Source organism: Mytilus edulis, chromosome 1 (genome assembly GCF_963676685.1).
Source record: "Mytilus edulis chromosome 1, xbMytEdul2.2, whole genome shotgun sequence".
NCBI lineage: Eukaryota > Metazoa > Mollusca > Bivalvia > Mytilida > Mytilidae > Mytilus > Mytilus edulis.
This window is the reverse complement of record NC_092344.1, coordinates 105,073,530-105,091,649: the sequence shown is the minus strand read 5'-3', so window position 1 is coordinate 105,091,649 and position 18,120 is coordinate 105,073,530. Positions and strand designations below refer to the sequence as shown.

The window sequence follows — 18,120 nt, the reverse complement described above, 5'->3', positions numbered from 1 at the left end:
TTTGAATGCAGGATAAAAAAAAAACACCTGACTAACCCAGAGTAAGATTTAAACCAAGGGTTACAATATTTAATCCTGGATTAGAATTTGACTAATAGATGAACAACTGGGTCCTGACAGTATAACAATCCCTTTTATATGCACACATTTATTCAGAACTTACTTATTTTGGATTCAATCTCTCTCTGAATGCTCTGGATTCATTTTTATTATTGTGATTTTTTTTTAATATAAGTGAACTTAAGTCTTAAAACAAAATAAACTTTTTCTACTTGCTTGTAATGAACAAAAAATGATGTATGCAAACATTGGCAGGACCATGAAATTCAATTATCTTCAAATTACAATTAACTTATATCCATGAAATTGGTACAGGGTCCCCCCCCCTTCCACAAAAAAAAGTGAATTGTACATGTAGCTCATGCATCAAACAAGTTCTAAGAATTATGATTATCATACAGATCCACTTTTGAAGTTTATATATAATGTATGATTATTGTCAGATTTAGTGGAATTTGAATTTCTTTAACATGATCCTTGCTGAAAAGAAAATTGTTGATTTGATAGTTATTCTATATACAATTTTGTGTACAGATATCAAATTGATCCAGAATGTTGTAACTATTGGCATACATGAATTCCAAATGGTGAGGAAGTGCCTCAACAGGATTGTGTTAATTTTTATACGTTGTCCGGTGTAAACATGTCGCACTGTAACTTGAGAACGACTTATCTAAATTTCATGAAACTTAATATAGTTGTTTTTTATGATGGTCAAATGATCTGTATACTTTTTGGTGAAAATAAGATTTAAATTTTTTGAGTTACGGCACTTTGTAACTAAAACAAGGGGGTGTTTTTTTGCACATGTCGCACCGTATCTCAAAAACATTTCTTGATTATTGCTTAAAACTTTACACACTTCTTAGTTATATTAATCTTAATATCTGTATACTTTTTGATGATGATTCAAAATTTCATTTTTGATTGAGTATTTTGTAAAAAAGGGGGAGGGGTTTTTACATGTCGCGCCGTATCTCAAAAATGATTTATGATTATTGCTTAAAACTTTACAAGATTCTTTGTTATATTAATTTAAAGATCTGTATACTTTTTGGTGATGACTCAAAACTTTATTTTTGAGTTATTGAGTATTTTGTAAAAAAGGGGAGTTTTGTTTTTTACATGTATCGCCGTATCTCAAAAACAATTTATGATTATTGCTTGAAACTGTACACACTTCTTTGTTATATTAATCTAAAGATCTGTATACTTTTTGGTTTGATTCAAAATTTTATTTTACTGATATTTGTAAAAAAAAAAAATAGGGAGGGGGGGGTTTCACATGTTCCGCCGTGTCTCAAAAGCAATAAATGGTAATTGCTTAAAACTTTCTCAGAAACTATTTATGATTATTGCATAAAACTTCCACACAAGACGTCGGGCGTATCATGCGCTCATGGCGCAGCTGTTTATTATGAATAACGGTACATATTTGGTCAACCTTTATAAGTATTGTAAAAAATGTTTAGAATATATTAGTTCATTCTTCACTCCTATCTATTACTTCACAAGTCTGAGTTATGGTGGAGAGTATTGTTATATAATAAACTTGCATTATTTTTCAGATGTGACCATGTAAAAAGTAGAAACCATGAATGGTGAAGTACCAAGTGTTCCAATTACAACACTTGCGGGGATCAGTAGTTTAACAGATTGTGAGTTTTTTATTGCGTTCATTTAAATTTATTGTATATATGTTATAGGAAATATAGGGTTGTCAATATAAGAAAATTGTTTATTTTCAAAAAAAATTCTATTCCCATCAGAGATTTTATCCCTAGGGGACCTGCCCCTTGAATGTTGTCATTAATTAGGGCCCTACATAATGGCAGGTTGCTCTGATTGGCCTATAGTGATCAGTCTGTCTGTAACAAAGTGTGTCCGCTTGAGAACTGTTATAATTTTATACTTTATACTTGACATTATGTATATAAACCAACATCAGAGGGTGTGTCATAGTGTTAGACAACTTCCTAGGTCAAAGTTCAAGGTCAAAAACTTGGGTTTCAATTGACAACCCAATGTCCCATGGTAAAGATTGTGACTGTCCTATATCTTGAGAATGGTTATGGTTTCAAAGTTTATACTCAACATGTAGATTAACCAACATCAGAGGGTGCGTCATAATGTATGTACAACTTCCTAGGTCAAAGTTCAAGGTCAAACACTTTGGTTTCAGTTACCACATGTTCTATGGTAAAGATCCATTTTTTTTTTACCACATGTTACATGTATTTACAGCAGAGCTCACAGAGATGGGAGATCTCAATGATATCTCTTTGTTGAATATCTTTGTAATTTGGGATTCCAATCCTTAAACCCCTAATGAAGTTCCTGTCTGGCATATGTCGATTGTCCTTGTTCCTGAGCCATAAAAATATTTCATGGCAAAATCATAACCCATTCATATATTCCTCAGTTATCACATACTTATTTAATTTTGGATGTAACACATCTTCTGGTTGGCTAACATTGTTTTGTTTATCAGTTCATAGACATAATTTTGTCATCAACATTTTTTCATGGTTTACTCTGGTTTAAAATGGAATTTAGAATTAAATTACAAGAAAGACTAATGTTTTTCTGTCTTTTCGAAATAACATTAAAAAAAATAACCTGCTACACTGGTTATTTAGTGTGCACCACATTTGTGATGTTATTTCTTCATAAACAGAAAAAAACATTACAGTCATGCCTTAATATAAAAAATTTTACATCTTGACTTGATTTTAAACGATAAAACAGCATTTATACAAAAATCTAATCATAAGATGAAAATTATTGACCCATTGACATATTACCTTGGTGAAATCATAACCCATTAATATATTTGATGTGTAAAAAAAGGGACTCATACCAGTGGCACATCTGTATATATATACAGATGTGCCACTGGTATGAGTCCCTTTTTTACCTCACCTGGCCCAAGGGCCAAGTGAGCTTTTCTAATCACTTGGCGTCCGTCGTCGTTAACTTTTACAAAAATCTTCTCCTCTGAAACTACTGGGTTAAATTAAACCAAACTTGGCCACAATCATCATTGGGGTATCTAATTTAAAAAATGTGTGGCGTGACCCGGCCAACCAACCAAGATGGCCGCCATGGCTAAAAATAGAACATAGGGGTAAAATGCAGTTTTTGGCTTATAACTCAATAACCAAAGCATTTAGAGCAAATCTGACAAGGGGTAAAATTGTTTATCAGGTCAAGATCTATCTGCCCTCAAATTTTCAGATGAATCCGACAACCTGTTATTGGGTTGCTGCCCCTGAACTGGTAATTTTAGGGAATTTTGCTGTTTTTGGCTATTATCTTGAATATTATTATAGATAGAGATAAACTGTAAACATCAATAATGTTCAGCAAAGTAAGATTTACAAATAAGTCAACATGACCAAAATGGTTAGTTGACCCCTTTAGGAGTTATTGCCCTTTATAGGCAATTTTTAACCATTTTTCGTAAATCTTAGTAATCTTTTACAAAAATCTTCTCCTCTGAAACTACTGGGCCAAATTAATCCAAACTTGGCCACAATCATCTTTGGGATATGTCGTTTAAAAAATGTGTGGCGTGACCCGGCCAACCAACCAAGATGGCCGCCATGGCTAAAAATAGATCATAGGGGTAAAATGCAGTTTTTGGCCTATAACTCAAAAACCAAAGCATTTAGAGCGAATCTGACATGCGGTAAAAGTGTTTATCAGGTCAATATCTATCTGTCCTGAAATTTTCAGATGAATCGGACAACCTGGTGTTGGGTTGCTGCCCCTGAATTGGTAATTTAAGGAAATTTTGCTGTTTTTGGTTTTTATCTTGAATATTATTATAGATAGAGATAAACTGTAAACAGCAATAATGTTCAGCAAAGTAAGATTTACAAATAAGTCAGCATGACCAAAATGGTCAATTGACCCCTTAAGGAGTTATTGCCCTTTATAGTTAATTTTTAACATTTTTCATAAATTTTTGTAAATTTGTAGAAAATATTTTCCACTGTAATTACTGGGCCAAGTTCATTATAGACAGAGATAATTGTAGCAACAAGAATGTTCAGTAAAGTAAGATCTACAAACACATCACTATCACCAAAACACAATTATGTCATGAATTTATCCGTGTCCATTATTTAATATGCACAAGACCAAGGTGAGCGACACAGGCTCTTTAGAGCCTCTAGTTTATATATACAGATGTGCCACTGGTATGAGTCCCTTTTTTTACACATATTCATATATTCATTTTCATGGTTCAGTGGTAAAAGTTAAGTTTTTATGTTTTGATCTGTTTTTCGAAAATATTCTAAGCAATAGGTCAACAATATTAGGTGTATGGATTGATTGTAAGGTGTATATGGCTGTCTTGTAATTATCATTCAAACCATTACCTCATTTTCATGGTTCATTTGTCAATCTTATGTTTTCCTGGTTACATTTGTTGCTTAGAAGCTATATTTAAAGCATGTAATGATTGTAAGGTGTACATATCTATCTGGCAGGGTTCTATCTGACTTTTACCTCAATTCCATGGTTTATTGACCAATTTTAAATTGTCCTGGTTAAACTTGTTTCTTACATACTATGTGCAATAGGTCAACTATATTTAAAGCTTATTTGGTTTAAATGGAATGATCGTAAGGTGTACATGTAAAATGGGTTTTAAGACAGGCTAAATTTTGCTGTAATAAACGCAAAGGTTTAATAAATGTGGAGTCCGGTTAACACTGTCACACATGTATTGACATTGGATATAGATTCATGTGAGGGGTATCTTAGATTTCTAGCTTTTTTCTTCTCAACATCTTGTCTATCCATTATTTCATTCCATGTCAGGTTAAATTTTTGGTGTAAGAAAGTTTTTCATGAACATGTGTTCACATCATCTTGAAACCTGGTACAGTTAGGTAGTACATAATTGTATTATTAACAATACACATTCTTTGTTTTACAGTATTGCCAGAATTACCTCTACCTACTCCCATTCCATCTACAGTAAATAACAGAAGTCTTCTACATAATTCTAAAGTTGTTGAAGGAGCCAAAAGATTGTTGCAGTCCAAAGATGATTTCCTAGCAAAACATGTCTGTCGAACTCTGTGCCAGACCACAACTGATGAAATGTAAGACAAAAAATATTTATATTTTTCTTGAAATAATTCTTCTTTTTTTGCCTTGTACTGTTTTCAGATTTGTGATTTAATATACACGAATAACTCATTATTTTAATTGACTGACATTGAAAAACTTCAAGAGCAATTTACAACCTTTATATCCAACTTCAAAAGTATTTAACAAGACAAGTACTCGCATGATGTGAGGTAAAAAATAATGATATTTCACATTCTGTAGGTTATGAAAGGTATAGGCATATATTGATGGCCTTCAGCTGTTGTCTGCTCCATGGTCGGGTTGTTGTCGCTTTGACACATTCTCAATTGTATTTGACTACAATTTGATGTTGATCATAAAATGAATGCTTAAATATTTCTAACGTAAAATTTTCCTGTATTGGAACTAACTGGATTAAGTCAAATAAGGTGGATGACAACTTAAAGTAGATAAAAAATTGCTACAAAAAATCATGATGCTATGATGGATGACCAAAAATGGAAATAAGAAAGGTGATAAACTCTATAATTTTAAAAAATGACTAACAGAAACACCAATCAGATATTTCAAAATCGTTTAAATGTGTTATACAAAAGATTATTGGATAATGATCCTTCTGAACAGCATGGGATGTTTAAATCTAATAACATCTAATTACATTTAATTTTGATTTTAGATTATTGAAAGATAACCATGCAGGAGATGGGATAGAGGGGGATGTGCCGCCATTACTGCGGTCTGTTTTGGCACAAAATCCACATGTATTCAGAGGTAACTATTTCAATTATTTGTCCTTTTCCCTTATAATTTTCACAATATAGTAATATTAGCAAATATATTATCTTGTCTTCTAATGAAAGAAACTTTGAATTCTCTTTTGACTTAAAAACAAATGATTAATGTCTGTTTTACTTCAGCATAAATGCTTGCTCAATAGATTAGTCCTTAGAGTACTTAATTTCTATAGTGTTAGTTAAAATTGTTTAAGTATCAGATGTTCATAGGTAAAAAAAAAAAGAGAAAATCAACCTACCTTTCATTAACCTAAATTTGAAAGTTGTTGAAATCATTTACTGCATTGTTGTAATGAAATATTTCTTTATTTTAGTCACAAGAAGTAACTCTAAAAAGCATTCTCCGCAGAACAATGACATTTCTGTGCAGCAAAAGCATCCAAAGTAAGTATTTATAAGATGATATCCAATACCAAACAAACTATATACCTATTTAACATACATTCTTACCATCTAATATGACAATTTGAGACATGTGCATGTTGAACAAATAAACACAAAATATCAAGCAAATGAACATGAGTCACAATTTTGCACAAATATTGCCACATATATCCAGAAAAATTAATAAAAAAAACTTGCAGTCTTGTTAATACATTTCTATAAGCTTTAAAAAGTCAGCAAAATCTTAGAATATTGTGAAATTGTGTTTTCCTGGGTGATAATAATTTGATTTGATCACTTGTATACCTAAATTCATCAGACATTTGTCAATTTTGCCAATGCTGTATTTTTTTTTAAGTGTTTGAGCCTTCCTGATCAAATGTCATATTCATTCAAAAAGACAAGTTTTTTCTTGATTAATTTGTATTTGTCAACGTGTCAGATTTAAAATGTATAGTTAGTTTAAACATATTTGTTTATAGTGGATTGGGAAACAAGTTTTGCAACTTATATTAATCCCTTTCCACTTTGCGAGTGCTGCCTTGTAGCGGCATTAGCCGGCTCTTTTTCGAAATCTACAAGGGTGTCTTTAACGTGCAAGAGATATGGCTCTCTCTTAACACGGGTCAGCCATTTATCGTCCCCTTTTTAGTTCAGTTTTAGTATTACAATGGTGGCAGTTTCTAGTTTAATAAATGTATTCTCATTTTAATTTCAGATTTAACCAGAAACATGGCAGCAATAAAAGTCAAGATAGTGCTAAACGAAGACCTGGGTCTAATAAATTCCAAGACTCTTTTCTTAATTTCACAGAATCCTCGACTACAAATGATATAGGTAATTAAAATTGTTTGCATTTCAAGCACTTTGTCTTTCTTAAGATTCTGTTCCCACTGTGTCCAATTAAAGTGGATTCTATTTCAGTATTTTCTTGTTTTCACTTTTAAGTGCCACTCTGTCATATATCCATATTGTAATTTACGTCATTTTCATGGTTAACAGATTTAAAAAAAATAGAGGTTTTTTTATCACATGAATCTCTCAATTACATGTCAGAGTTATTAGGATAACTATATTTACTTTATGGAGTCACTTGCCATGCCTTAGATCAAGATTTACTTATTAGTTTATTCAGCTTACCAAACTATTAATTCTCTTTGATATTGTAGGTGCTATGAATGGAGAACATCCTGATACAGAACATGCAGAGTATCCTACGCGGCATAATTCAAATGAAAACTCCAAAGGTACACCAAAAGGTTAGATTATATTGATTACATTCTTCGCTTCTTTATTTGTTGATTTCAATGATCATGCATGGGATAATTTGCATACTTTACATTTTACAATAACGTGTAGATCTTATAAAGGGTTTATTTAATAGATATTTTACAATAACGTGTAGATCTTATAAAGGGTTTATTTAATAAACATTTTACAATAACGTGTAGATCTTATAAAGGGTTTATTTAATAGATATTTTTCAAAAAATAAATTTTACTAAGGGCTATTCCAGAAAAAAATGTAGGGGGGGGGGTTGGAAGGCACATTATATTAATAATACATGGGTGATGGGTATCAGAGCAACTTTTCAGACTATAATGCACTATAATTCTCAAATACAATTGTCTGGGTGGCGGGTGCTGACAAAAACTACCTTCCAACACCCCCCATACATTTTTTTCTGGAATAGCCCTAAATAAGTTTTAATAATCTTAAGCTTTTTATTGTATTGAGATGGAGCTTATGGGATTGTTTTTGTGCCTTGGTTTTAAACTTGATGCATAATACGCAAATTAATGCATTATTTTAATTTCTCAGAATCAAACTTGCAAAATTAACAACATTCTATGTAGTTATACATTTTCATTGCAGTTGTATCACCAGCACAGGGAAGTGTTGCGGAATCTGTCACTAGGCTGAATAGTAAAGAACTGGAGATGTCAGAAAAATGGCGCAAAATATTTGATAAGGGACCAGAACCTCGAGTTGTTATAGAACCTCTCGGATCTCAATCACAAATTATATCACCATCATTAAAACCTCCACCACCAAAAGAACCAAAGGCTGTAGTTTTATTAGAGATGTTAGATGAAAAAGTAAGTGTGTGATCACATGACATGATTTTGATAGAAATAGATTTAAAAGTCATATAGAAATATTTCCCATGTCCAGTATGTTTTAAGCTAGAATCCTTTCAGTTGCAAAATTTTACTCACATGCTGAAATTTTGCACATTAGTTAAAAGTTGAATTTTGTCGACGATTTTTAATTGAATAATATTTGAATGTATAGTGCACTACTATTTATTTACCCATTTTCTAAGCCCACCAATCCTTTATCTTACTTTCAATCTAATGTAAGTACTTGAAGAATGGCTAGATTGCAATAAACTTGGTTTGTAATATGAAAGGCAATATAAATAGTTTGCAACTCTGGAAATTCAAAATGCTTTCGGCATAATGTATTTGAATACTTCTTTGGTATTATAGCTCAGAGTAATGAACCCATTTCAAGGATAAGAATAGGAATATATGTTTTCGATGAATTTCTATATTCTAGCCAAAAAAGAAGAAAAAAGGGAAAAAGAAGGTATTTTATTCTAAAATGTTTTCGCAAGTTATTGGTTATTTTAGAAATCATGTTTTATCTGTTTATTCTTGGTATTTTTTTGACTGTTTATTGTTATTTTTGTTATTTGCTTTTAAATTATAAGTGCAGTAATACAACAATGGTCATCAAAAGTTAACTTTTATTGTGATAAGTGATACTTTACCCCATGCTGTACATTCAATTTTATCAATAATTAGAATTGCACTACAAAAATCATGGAAACACAATAAAACAAGAGAGAATATTATTATTCAGAAAATATATGTATGCCAGGATTGCAAATTGCTTTTTAAGCATATATAAATTTATCTGGTTTAGCTTAGTTGTGAGGCATGAGAAAATAAAAATCAAGGTGTTGATTATTGTTGTATGGCTGTTGAGGGACCATCAATCTAAAAAAATCTGACCAATTCCAATCCTGAGTTTTTGTTCCATGATTTCCAAGTGACAACTGTCATGAATGTTAATGCTTTTAAAAAGAAGATTATAAAATGAATAGTGATTTTTAGGCCTTCAAAAATAATAAAATTTTATAGTCAATAAGATCACTTAAATCATGTTCATTGAAGCAAGAGGGAAACTGCAATATTGGGATAATGTCAGTTTATGGTTTGAATTTGAAGTAATAAGATATTTTTTCTTTGAAAATTAATCCTTGAAATGATAAATTTTATTGAAAATTCTGTTAACTTTAAAGATCAATTTTTAAAGACACACAAATCTGATATACATGTAGTTTAGATTTAAAAAATATTCTTAGTTCTAAATTATTTTTTTCAGCAACTGAAAACATTACAGTCTAGTGGATCTGGTATGTTTATTTTTGAAAGATGAACAAACACACACAAGGGCAATCAAAATCATGAGAACAAACATTACCATTGCCTAATTAAAAAATTATAATGACATCAACCAAACAATACCCTTAAAACCAAACATGGAGCAAACCAATGCTACTAAAATCTAGGATTGAATATAGCTGCTACAGTCTTACACCTCATAAAATTGTCCAGTTCTTATAGATAAAAGTACAGAATTATAAATCCTTTTTCTTTATAATTATTTTATACCCCCAACTATATTGCGATCACCTCACACTTTTCTTAGAAACTATTGTACAGCACCCTGAAAGTGATTAGGAATATTGTTTGAGCATAAGTCGAATCTATCAGACACCTACTTCCTGTTTTTGATACATTGAATGACAGACACAGCATCTTTTTGATTTGAAGACATTTATATGCTTATACAATTGTTAGGTTTTACAAATTTTGGGAAGTATTATTCAAGTAAAAACACTAATTGATGGCATTTTCTTTTCCAGTAAAAACAAAATCAGATCGACGTTCACATAGTTCAGGTAGGTTTCAAATTTGTTTTAGGTTGTCTAACAATTATTAAACTAAATTTGTAAACTATACTTAAGAATGTTTAAATTATTTAAATGTTTTTTTTCAGGAATGAGAAATGTGGCAGAGTAGGAATTTTGCAGTAGATTTAGTGACATTTCAATTTAATTGATCTGTACGCTTGTCTCTTGAATAAATATGATTGTATCTGAATAAACAGTAACACAAATTTAAAGCCAATTAATATTTTCTTTTCATTGTTTTGCTTTAAAAGTGCTGTCTTATATAAAGAGACCTGTTAAATGGTAAAAAAAAAGGTCATTTGATTTAATTGTATTACAAAAAATGAAAATTCAAATAAAAAATGATTTCTGTCACCAGGCAATAAAAGGTCATATTATGAAGAGTCAGATGATGACGATGGAAGAAATCGACGGAAAAAACGGCGACAGTATGATTCAGATGAAGAAAGTGAACCTCCTAGTCCTGTTGAAGGTTTGTATAGTATAGACTAGCACACTTATACATTTACAGCTGAATTGATATTTGCTATAGGGTAATTATCATGACTGGATTGGGTATAGAAAACAATATATTGTATACAGTCAATCAATCAAGTTTGTGTTGTGACAATACAGTAATATTTCCTCATGTATTTTCACAGAAAACAAAAATTATGCACTGAAAATTTTACCTAAAAATGAAAAGATGTGGTATGATTGCCGATGAGAACTCTCCAAATAAGATCAAATGACAGTATTGAACAATTAAAGGTCACCATATGGCCTTCAACAACGAGCAAAACTCATACCACATAGTCAGCTATAAAATGCCCAGAAATGACAAATGTTATTCAATCAAGAATATGGACAGACTGATTTGTATACAAAACAATAAAAGAAAAACAAATATGATATACTGCAAACAAACAACAACCACTGAATGACAGGCACCTGATTTGGGACAGGCATAGACAGAATATGGCTGCGTAAAATTAGTTTGAAGAAGCCAACCCTTCCCTAATCTGCGACTGGTGTACCAGTACAACAAAAGAACTAAGTATAAAAATCAGTTGAAAAGTGTTACTCATTAGATCAATACAAAGCAGAGAGACATATATGTATATCCAAAACACAGACAATATAGGCATAAAAAAACCAAAGTACAAATCTGACAGTACTTGCCTTTACTGACAGCTAATTCGAAGCCTAAACTGCCTATTTTGTTAACACATTGCGCCAATAAAAAAACGGGATGTACTGTATTGGATGATCGCAAGTATTGATCGGGGTATCCTAGTTATCCTTTGCGATGGCATTTCGTATATGATCAATGTCATGTATGACTTTGAGGTAATATTTGAAGCAAGCAAGTAATGTAACTATAAAATATGATGGGACATAATATGGCCATACAACCAGAATTTTTTAATGAAATAAGTTAATTTGTATTTTGTTTGTTAATACAGTTAAAAAGAAGAAAAAGGACAAAAGAAGACATAGAATGCAACAGGAATTATCAATAGAAGAGTTATTAGATAGTCCCACCTTTAAAAAATTTAGTTCATGCATAGAAACCATTTTTGATTCTGCAGAAGATGTCAACTTTGGTTCCTTAGATCCAAGTAAGTAGTTTAAATGTTGATAACATATACATACATCTTGAACATATACATACATCTTGCATGAAAAGGACAAAAAAAAAAATTTGCACTGACTAGACTGTTTTAAACAAGTGAAATATGAAATTAATTCTGTTAAATATACTATATACAGCTAAATGTTAATTACTCAAATATTACATCTGTCAAAAGTGTCTTAAGTAATAAAGCCATCACTGGAAAAGAATAGTATGCAAAAGATATAGAAAAGAAATGTAAGGATCAGCTTAATAAAGAGATTGATTTCATAAACAATATCTTCTTTGCATCTTTATATAAAAAATACTTGCCACTGATACGTTATTTGTGATGTTAAATAGATGATGAAGAAACAGAAATTCCAGAAGAAACGTTGATAGCAAAGTCAACACTCGCAGAGTTGTGTGGTGAAGCAGCAAAGTTGAAGACAATGGGAGTCCTGAATCAGGTTAGATTTTTCAACTTTTAATGGATTAGTCAAAGATATTCTGATATTTAGCATTTATTCTGTTTAAAAATAATTTTAAGATTAGACTTTTTGATGCTACAATTGTTCAAATCATATGCGTTCATTTACGACAAATAAACATGGTGTATGAATAAAATATACATCCTCCTGAAACTTAAATACATTAAAAGACAAAACGGTATTTAAATTCAAATGAAATTTATATCTTTTCAGGTCCCAGCAGCAACATTAATTAAGTTATTAACGATTCTTCAGTGGAATGTAAGAGATGGTTCAAGGATTACACCTATCATTAGTGCTGTAAGTTATAATGTTATAAAGACTTATTCAGGAAGGGCTTTCCACTATGCAAATGAAATCCAGTGAAAACCTATCAGAATGACGGCATTCTTCGAAATCTCTGAATATCTTATTAGAAAGTTCAGATGAAAAAGTGTTAACCTGTTAGGATATTGTCCGGAAACCTAAAATATTTTAACCTGTAAGCATATTTTCAGAGAACTGTATTAAGTTTCAACTAATTTTACCTGCTTATTGAATGAACATATTATATTTGACTTACTAACAACTAAAATTTATTAAACATGATATTATGAGAAATATATAGTTAAACACAGTTAGTGAAAGTTTTCAGTGTTCCAGTTTACATACATGAAGAATTGATCATATGAATACATTGCATCAAACATTTCCAATGTTTAGTATTTATATTAGAAAATATATATTGTTGAAATGACAAACTTACCAGATGCTTGTCTACCAAAAATTCCCGCATTATGTAAATAACACTTATTAACCCCCAAAAAATAATATGTGTTTTAAAAAGACTATGTCAAAGGCAAATATTTGGTCTTAGTTGAAGGTTATAGTCACTTTACATCATTAAAATAGTCATTTTGAGGTATTTCTTGAAAAAGACTAGCCTTTATGGTAAAATAATATAAGAAAAAAAGTAAATTTCATATTCAATGATATGAAATATATGTATTTCAATTTGATCAATGTAGTTTTGAATCTCACTTCAATATAAATATAATGTTGTAGAATGACATGGAAGATGAAGATGAACAAAGGTTATGGAGAGAATTAACAATGGAACGTGTTATGCGAAGTATGGACGCTGCTCTCACTGCCACTTATATAATGAGTGCAAAAAGTATGCCAAAACAAGTGTATATAGAAGATGTGATAGAAAGGATATTATTGTTTGGAAAATTTCAGTTATTAAATTCAATATATCCAGAATTTGATCCAGTATACAGGATTGATAAGAAAAAAGGTAAGTTTTTTCTACTTTATAGCCTAATGATTTTGATTGTTTATTGACAAAGACTACCTGTTCAAATCACTTGAGCTTTCATTACAATTTAATATCTTTAATCTTACTTTAAATGTATTAGAATGTTTAACTACCAATTATCAATCATTGATAAGAATGATGGTTGGTGGTTAAATGTAATAGAATGTTTAACATAGGATGTTTAACTACCAGTTATCAATCATTGATAAGAATGATGGTTGGTGGTCAAACCAAGTTTGAATCATTTTCAAAATAACGTGTCCTCTGAAATCATCATATATATGTGTCACAGAATTGTTGAAGTTTTTTTAACATTATCATTCTGTTTTTCATAGTGACTGTCAAGAAATTGTACAAATGTTGAAGAAGTGTTTATATCCTATGCTATAAACAATTGGGCAAGTGAGAAAGACAAATTATTGATGCTGTCTGTTACCTCAAAATCACATGTAACATAGCGAGAGTTACACATTATACATTTACTGTTAAGTTTTATAGTATCTTAAATTTTATTAATGCTTTTCCAGGAAAGAGAGTGGGAAGATTTGAATAAAAAAAAGAACTTATTTGAAGAAATGTTGAAATGACTAAAGGAAAATTCATTATTATAAATGGTAGATGTGGGATAAAAGTGTGAACTTTTCGATTTACGTTCATGCAAACCCTTGCACTATTTTAAAAAAGTTGAAAATAAAAAATTCTAATAGTTGAATGCATTCTCAATTTTGTGAATCATTTTACTTACTGTAATAAAGTATCTTGTAAAATTGATTTTGAGGATCCTGGTTTTTCACATCAGAATTGTCACCTGGATAAAGCGATGAATTAATATTTTACCTGTTAATATCATGTTAATGTATGAATATATCAATACTTTACTTTAAAATGTAGTATGTATTTCCTTTGCTGTGTCTAAGATTGAAGACAGAGATGTTAAAATATTTTTTATTTCAGATGCCTACACAAGTTCAAAAGCTAAAAGGGCTCGAGCTGGCCAAGTAAAACATAAATCATCAATAACTTTGTATAATAAAATGGCAGAAATGATCAGCAATTTATCAGAAATTTTAGAAATTCAAGAATTAACAGACACAACTATTCTACAGGTAATTTTAATTCTTGTATTCTCTCAGTAGTAATGTTCAGATTACCCCTATGATATCAGCACAAGTATGGTAAATGCACAGTAATATACTGTTAGACATTGTTGAAATTTCTGTTGTATAAATTTTCAGCTGTGAAATTATATAAATTCACACTCACAAAATGATTGATAAATATGTAAAAAAAAATATGCACAAATTTTAAGATGGACAAACCAAATACATATTCTCTCATCCAAGTAGTTATTCATGTCAGTTTGAATATAATTAGTTTGTCTGAAACATCAACAAACAGATGAGAAATACATTTTCAACTTGTGATTATATTAGATAGGATATTCTAATTATAATACCGGTAGCTAAATATGGTTTTAAAAGTGTGAGTTGTTAACCCTTTCAACGCTATACACAGCATATGCCGCGATGACATACTCCGTCTGCCACTGCTATTTGCGGCATATGCCACGATGTCAACGGATTTTTCATCAGGACTCTTAAACCATTCGGGTCCTCTCTAATTTTTCCTTGTATGAATCCAGAATATGCAAGGTCTAAATTGCGCTTGAAATCCCGCAATTTTTATTGTAAAATCATGCAGTAGAAGGAAAATAAAAACAAATATTTTGACAAATGCAAATGGCGGAAATCGGAAACAAGCTGTAAATATGGAAATATTTCAGCATTTCTATAGCGAAACTGACAACAAGGATTAGTTAAAAGGTTTCTTGTTATCTCAATGTGTTTATTACATTAAATTTGTGTGGGAAATATGATTTGATCGATCATTATGAGACGTAGAAAAAGGGGGGAAAACCGAGGTCGACTGAAAATTTTGAGGACAGAGCCACTGATTTGTGCCACGATTACATAATACGTTGTGTATGGTGCAATACGCTACGGAATCGAGCAATTGGTGGCTTCTTTATTATATGGCAGATAAAACAACAAAATAGATGAATACTAAAAGTAGTTTTTATTCAAAATTCAACACAAATGTAATAAATTACACCTTTTACCTGTTAATTACCTGAAAATGCAGGTAACCTGATAAAAATTTTACTGAAATAACTGCCTCACATTACAGTTCATACTCTCCTGAGCATTTTTCATGCATTAACTTTTTCTGTATCTCTTATAATAAAAAAGATACAGCAGTCTGAAAAGGAATATACTTGTGAATGAACACAGAAAAATGCAGCAGCAGCAGCCATTTTTCTATTTTTTTGTGTAGCGTTGAAAGGGTTAATAGAATAATAGAATAAAATTGTTTATTATAGAATCACATATTGATTGAAAGAAGGCATTCACATAATATTTATATACACACAAACAACAATCAATATCCATCCAAAAAAATGATGTATGAGACACTGATCCTTAAAACCAAAATATAAACAAAAATATACTATTTAAATTTGTAAATAATTTCATAAAATTTAATACAACTTAATTGGATAATGAAGGAAATTTTTTTTGACTAATTATTTCTTTATTTCAGGTTTCTACATTGGGTGTAGGACCTTTCTTTGTAGAAAACATCAGCGAGATACAGTTAAATGCAATGAAACTTGTAACTACAGTAAGTACATAAAGGAGTTTATAATCTGAAATATAGTTATATTTTCATATGGTTACAAAGATCAGTTGAAAATTCTTATCTTACATAGTATTGTGATGTGGCTATAAATGTTTCATAAAAATGTTCACTGCCTTGATTAAAGACTAGAGTCTGAAATAGTTTTGTCAACATTGATTTATTTAATTTATTGTAACACAGTGTTTTTGATAAAGAATTGAGAAAAGTATTGTTATTAACAACATATGTCTTATTTTATTTTCTTAGGTATTTTCAAGATATGAAAAACATAGGCAGCTTATATTAGAAGACATCTTTGCAAGTTTAGCACGATTACCATCAAGTAAACGGAATCTCAGGAATTACAGGTAAATACAGTGAGATTGATAGAAACAGATACATTACATTTCTTAAATATCCTTAATAAGAGTTTTATTTTTAGCACCAACACTAAACTAGGTTACAGTGTGGAAAGACGGGGAAATCTAAATTACAAGATTGAGCTGGAGTTAAGCATACTATTGTCAATCTTATAAAAGAGTTAAGCTGGAGATGAATTATAAATTTTAAGTCAAAGAATGACACAACAGGAAAAAGCTTCTAAGCTCAATTAAGTTGATGTAATAGTAAACAATAATTTTAAGTAGATTTAATGGCATACTCATCTTAACGATTTGTAACCAAAGTACAAAGAAATGAGCACATTTATGATTTCTGTGATAAATATTACAGATATCATTGTGAGATTTATAAATTGATGTTTAATAAACACATGTGATTTTAGATTAAACTCTGAAGAGTCAATACAGATGGTGACAGCTTTGGCATTGCAGTTGATCCAGAGTGTTGTTACCTTACCACAGCCAAAAAGTGACAACCCTAATGAAGAGGTTTCAGAAGAGGAAGTATCAGTGTCGAAGAAAAACAAATCAAATCAAAAAGCCAAACATGGCCAGGTAAACTTGGGTGAATTTAAGATATCATGATGTCCAATCAAATGCCAATGCAATCAAATTAGGTTTTACTAGATATTTATTGAATTTGTTTGATTTAACATTTTTTGCTTCCAAGATTTAGAAAGGTAATGCAAATATAGTCAAATCAGTTTAACTGAAAACAAATCTTGTAGAGATTATAAAGCTTTTATTGTTCAAATATATTTATACCAATAGCAATTGAAATTAAAAGAATATTTAACAGAATATTTGCACATTTAATTTCAGACTGACACAGATCTCCTTATTGTTACCTCATTTGAAAATGCAATGAGAACAGCACACAATTTTCTCTCAGTTTTCTTACAAAAGTAAGTAATTAGATCGATTAGCTTGGAATGTTATGGTGACTTAAAAAACACCGGTATCACTCAGATTACAATTCTACCTTGACAGGGAAGTTTGTATTTAGCCTATAAAATACTTATTTAGCCTTGAGAATTGAAAGGTCAGTTTATCCCATTCATACAATAGAAGTTTACCTATGAGGGTCAGAATGGGGTTTACAGAATAGAGAATAAATGTAATAGCAACAAAAAATAGAGAATAGAGAAAATGAACAACAAAATAAAGAATAGAGAATAATGGGGTGCAAAAGTATAAAGAATAAATGTGCAAAATAAAAAGGAAACTTAGGTAACTGTAATGCAATACTGATAATATAATGATCAATGTGCATAATTGATAAATAATCTTGTAACAGAAAGAATACATGTATATAGTAAAATC

At 30.5% G+C, this 18,120-nt stretch overlaps 1 protein-coding gene across 7 annotated transcripts in view; it reads left to right on the top strand.

Moving 5' to 3' along the window:
* LOC139516859 (nipped-B-like protein) overlaps positions 1–18,120 on the top strand; it is a 59,221-nt gene that overhangs the window by 15,668 nt on the left and 25,433 nt on the right. For 2 of the 7 annotated variants that reach the window (XM_071307243.1, XM_071307223.1), the window contains exons 2-21: positions 1,629–1,718; positions 5,012–5,180; positions 5,846–5,940; positions 6,278–6,347; positions 7,066–7,184; positions 7,517–7,606; positions 8,223–8,446; positions 8,910–8,939; positions 9,741–9,771; positions 10,285–10,320; positions 10,691–10,804; positions 11,778–11,933; positions 12,290–12,396; positions 12,631–12,717; positions 13,462–13,696; positions 14,672–14,823; positions 16,319–16,399; positions 16,664–16,764; positions 17,181–17,352; positions 17,620–17,702. In XM_071307243.1, coding sequence (XP_071163344.1) covers positions 1,655–1,718; positions 5,012–5,180; positions 5,846–5,940; positions 6,278–6,347; positions 7,066–7,184; positions 7,517–7,606; positions 8,223–8,446; positions 8,910–8,939; positions 9,741–9,771; positions 10,285–10,320; positions 10,691–10,804; positions 11,778–11,933; positions 12,290–12,396; positions 12,631–12,717; positions 13,462–13,696; positions 14,672–14,823; positions 16,319–16,399; positions 16,664–16,764; positions 17,181–17,352; positions 17,620–17,702 — 2,216 coding nt within the window. In that variant the 5' untranslated portion in view covers positions 1,629–1,654. The remainder of the gene's footprint in view (positions 1–1,628; positions 1,719–5,011; positions 5,181–5,845; positions 5,941–6,277; positions 6,348–7,065; positions 7,185–7,516; positions 7,607–8,222; positions 8,447–8,909; positions 8,940–9,740; positions 9,772–10,284; positions 10,321–10,690; positions 10,805–11,777; positions 11,934–12,289; positions 12,397–12,630; positions 12,718–13,461; positions 13,697–14,671; positions 14,824–16,318; positions 16,400–16,663; positions 16,765–17,180; positions 17,353–17,619; positions 17,703–18,120) is intronic. The other 5 variants (XM_071307272.1, XM_071307251.1, XM_071307283.1 and 2 more) reach the window with 3 other exon arrangements.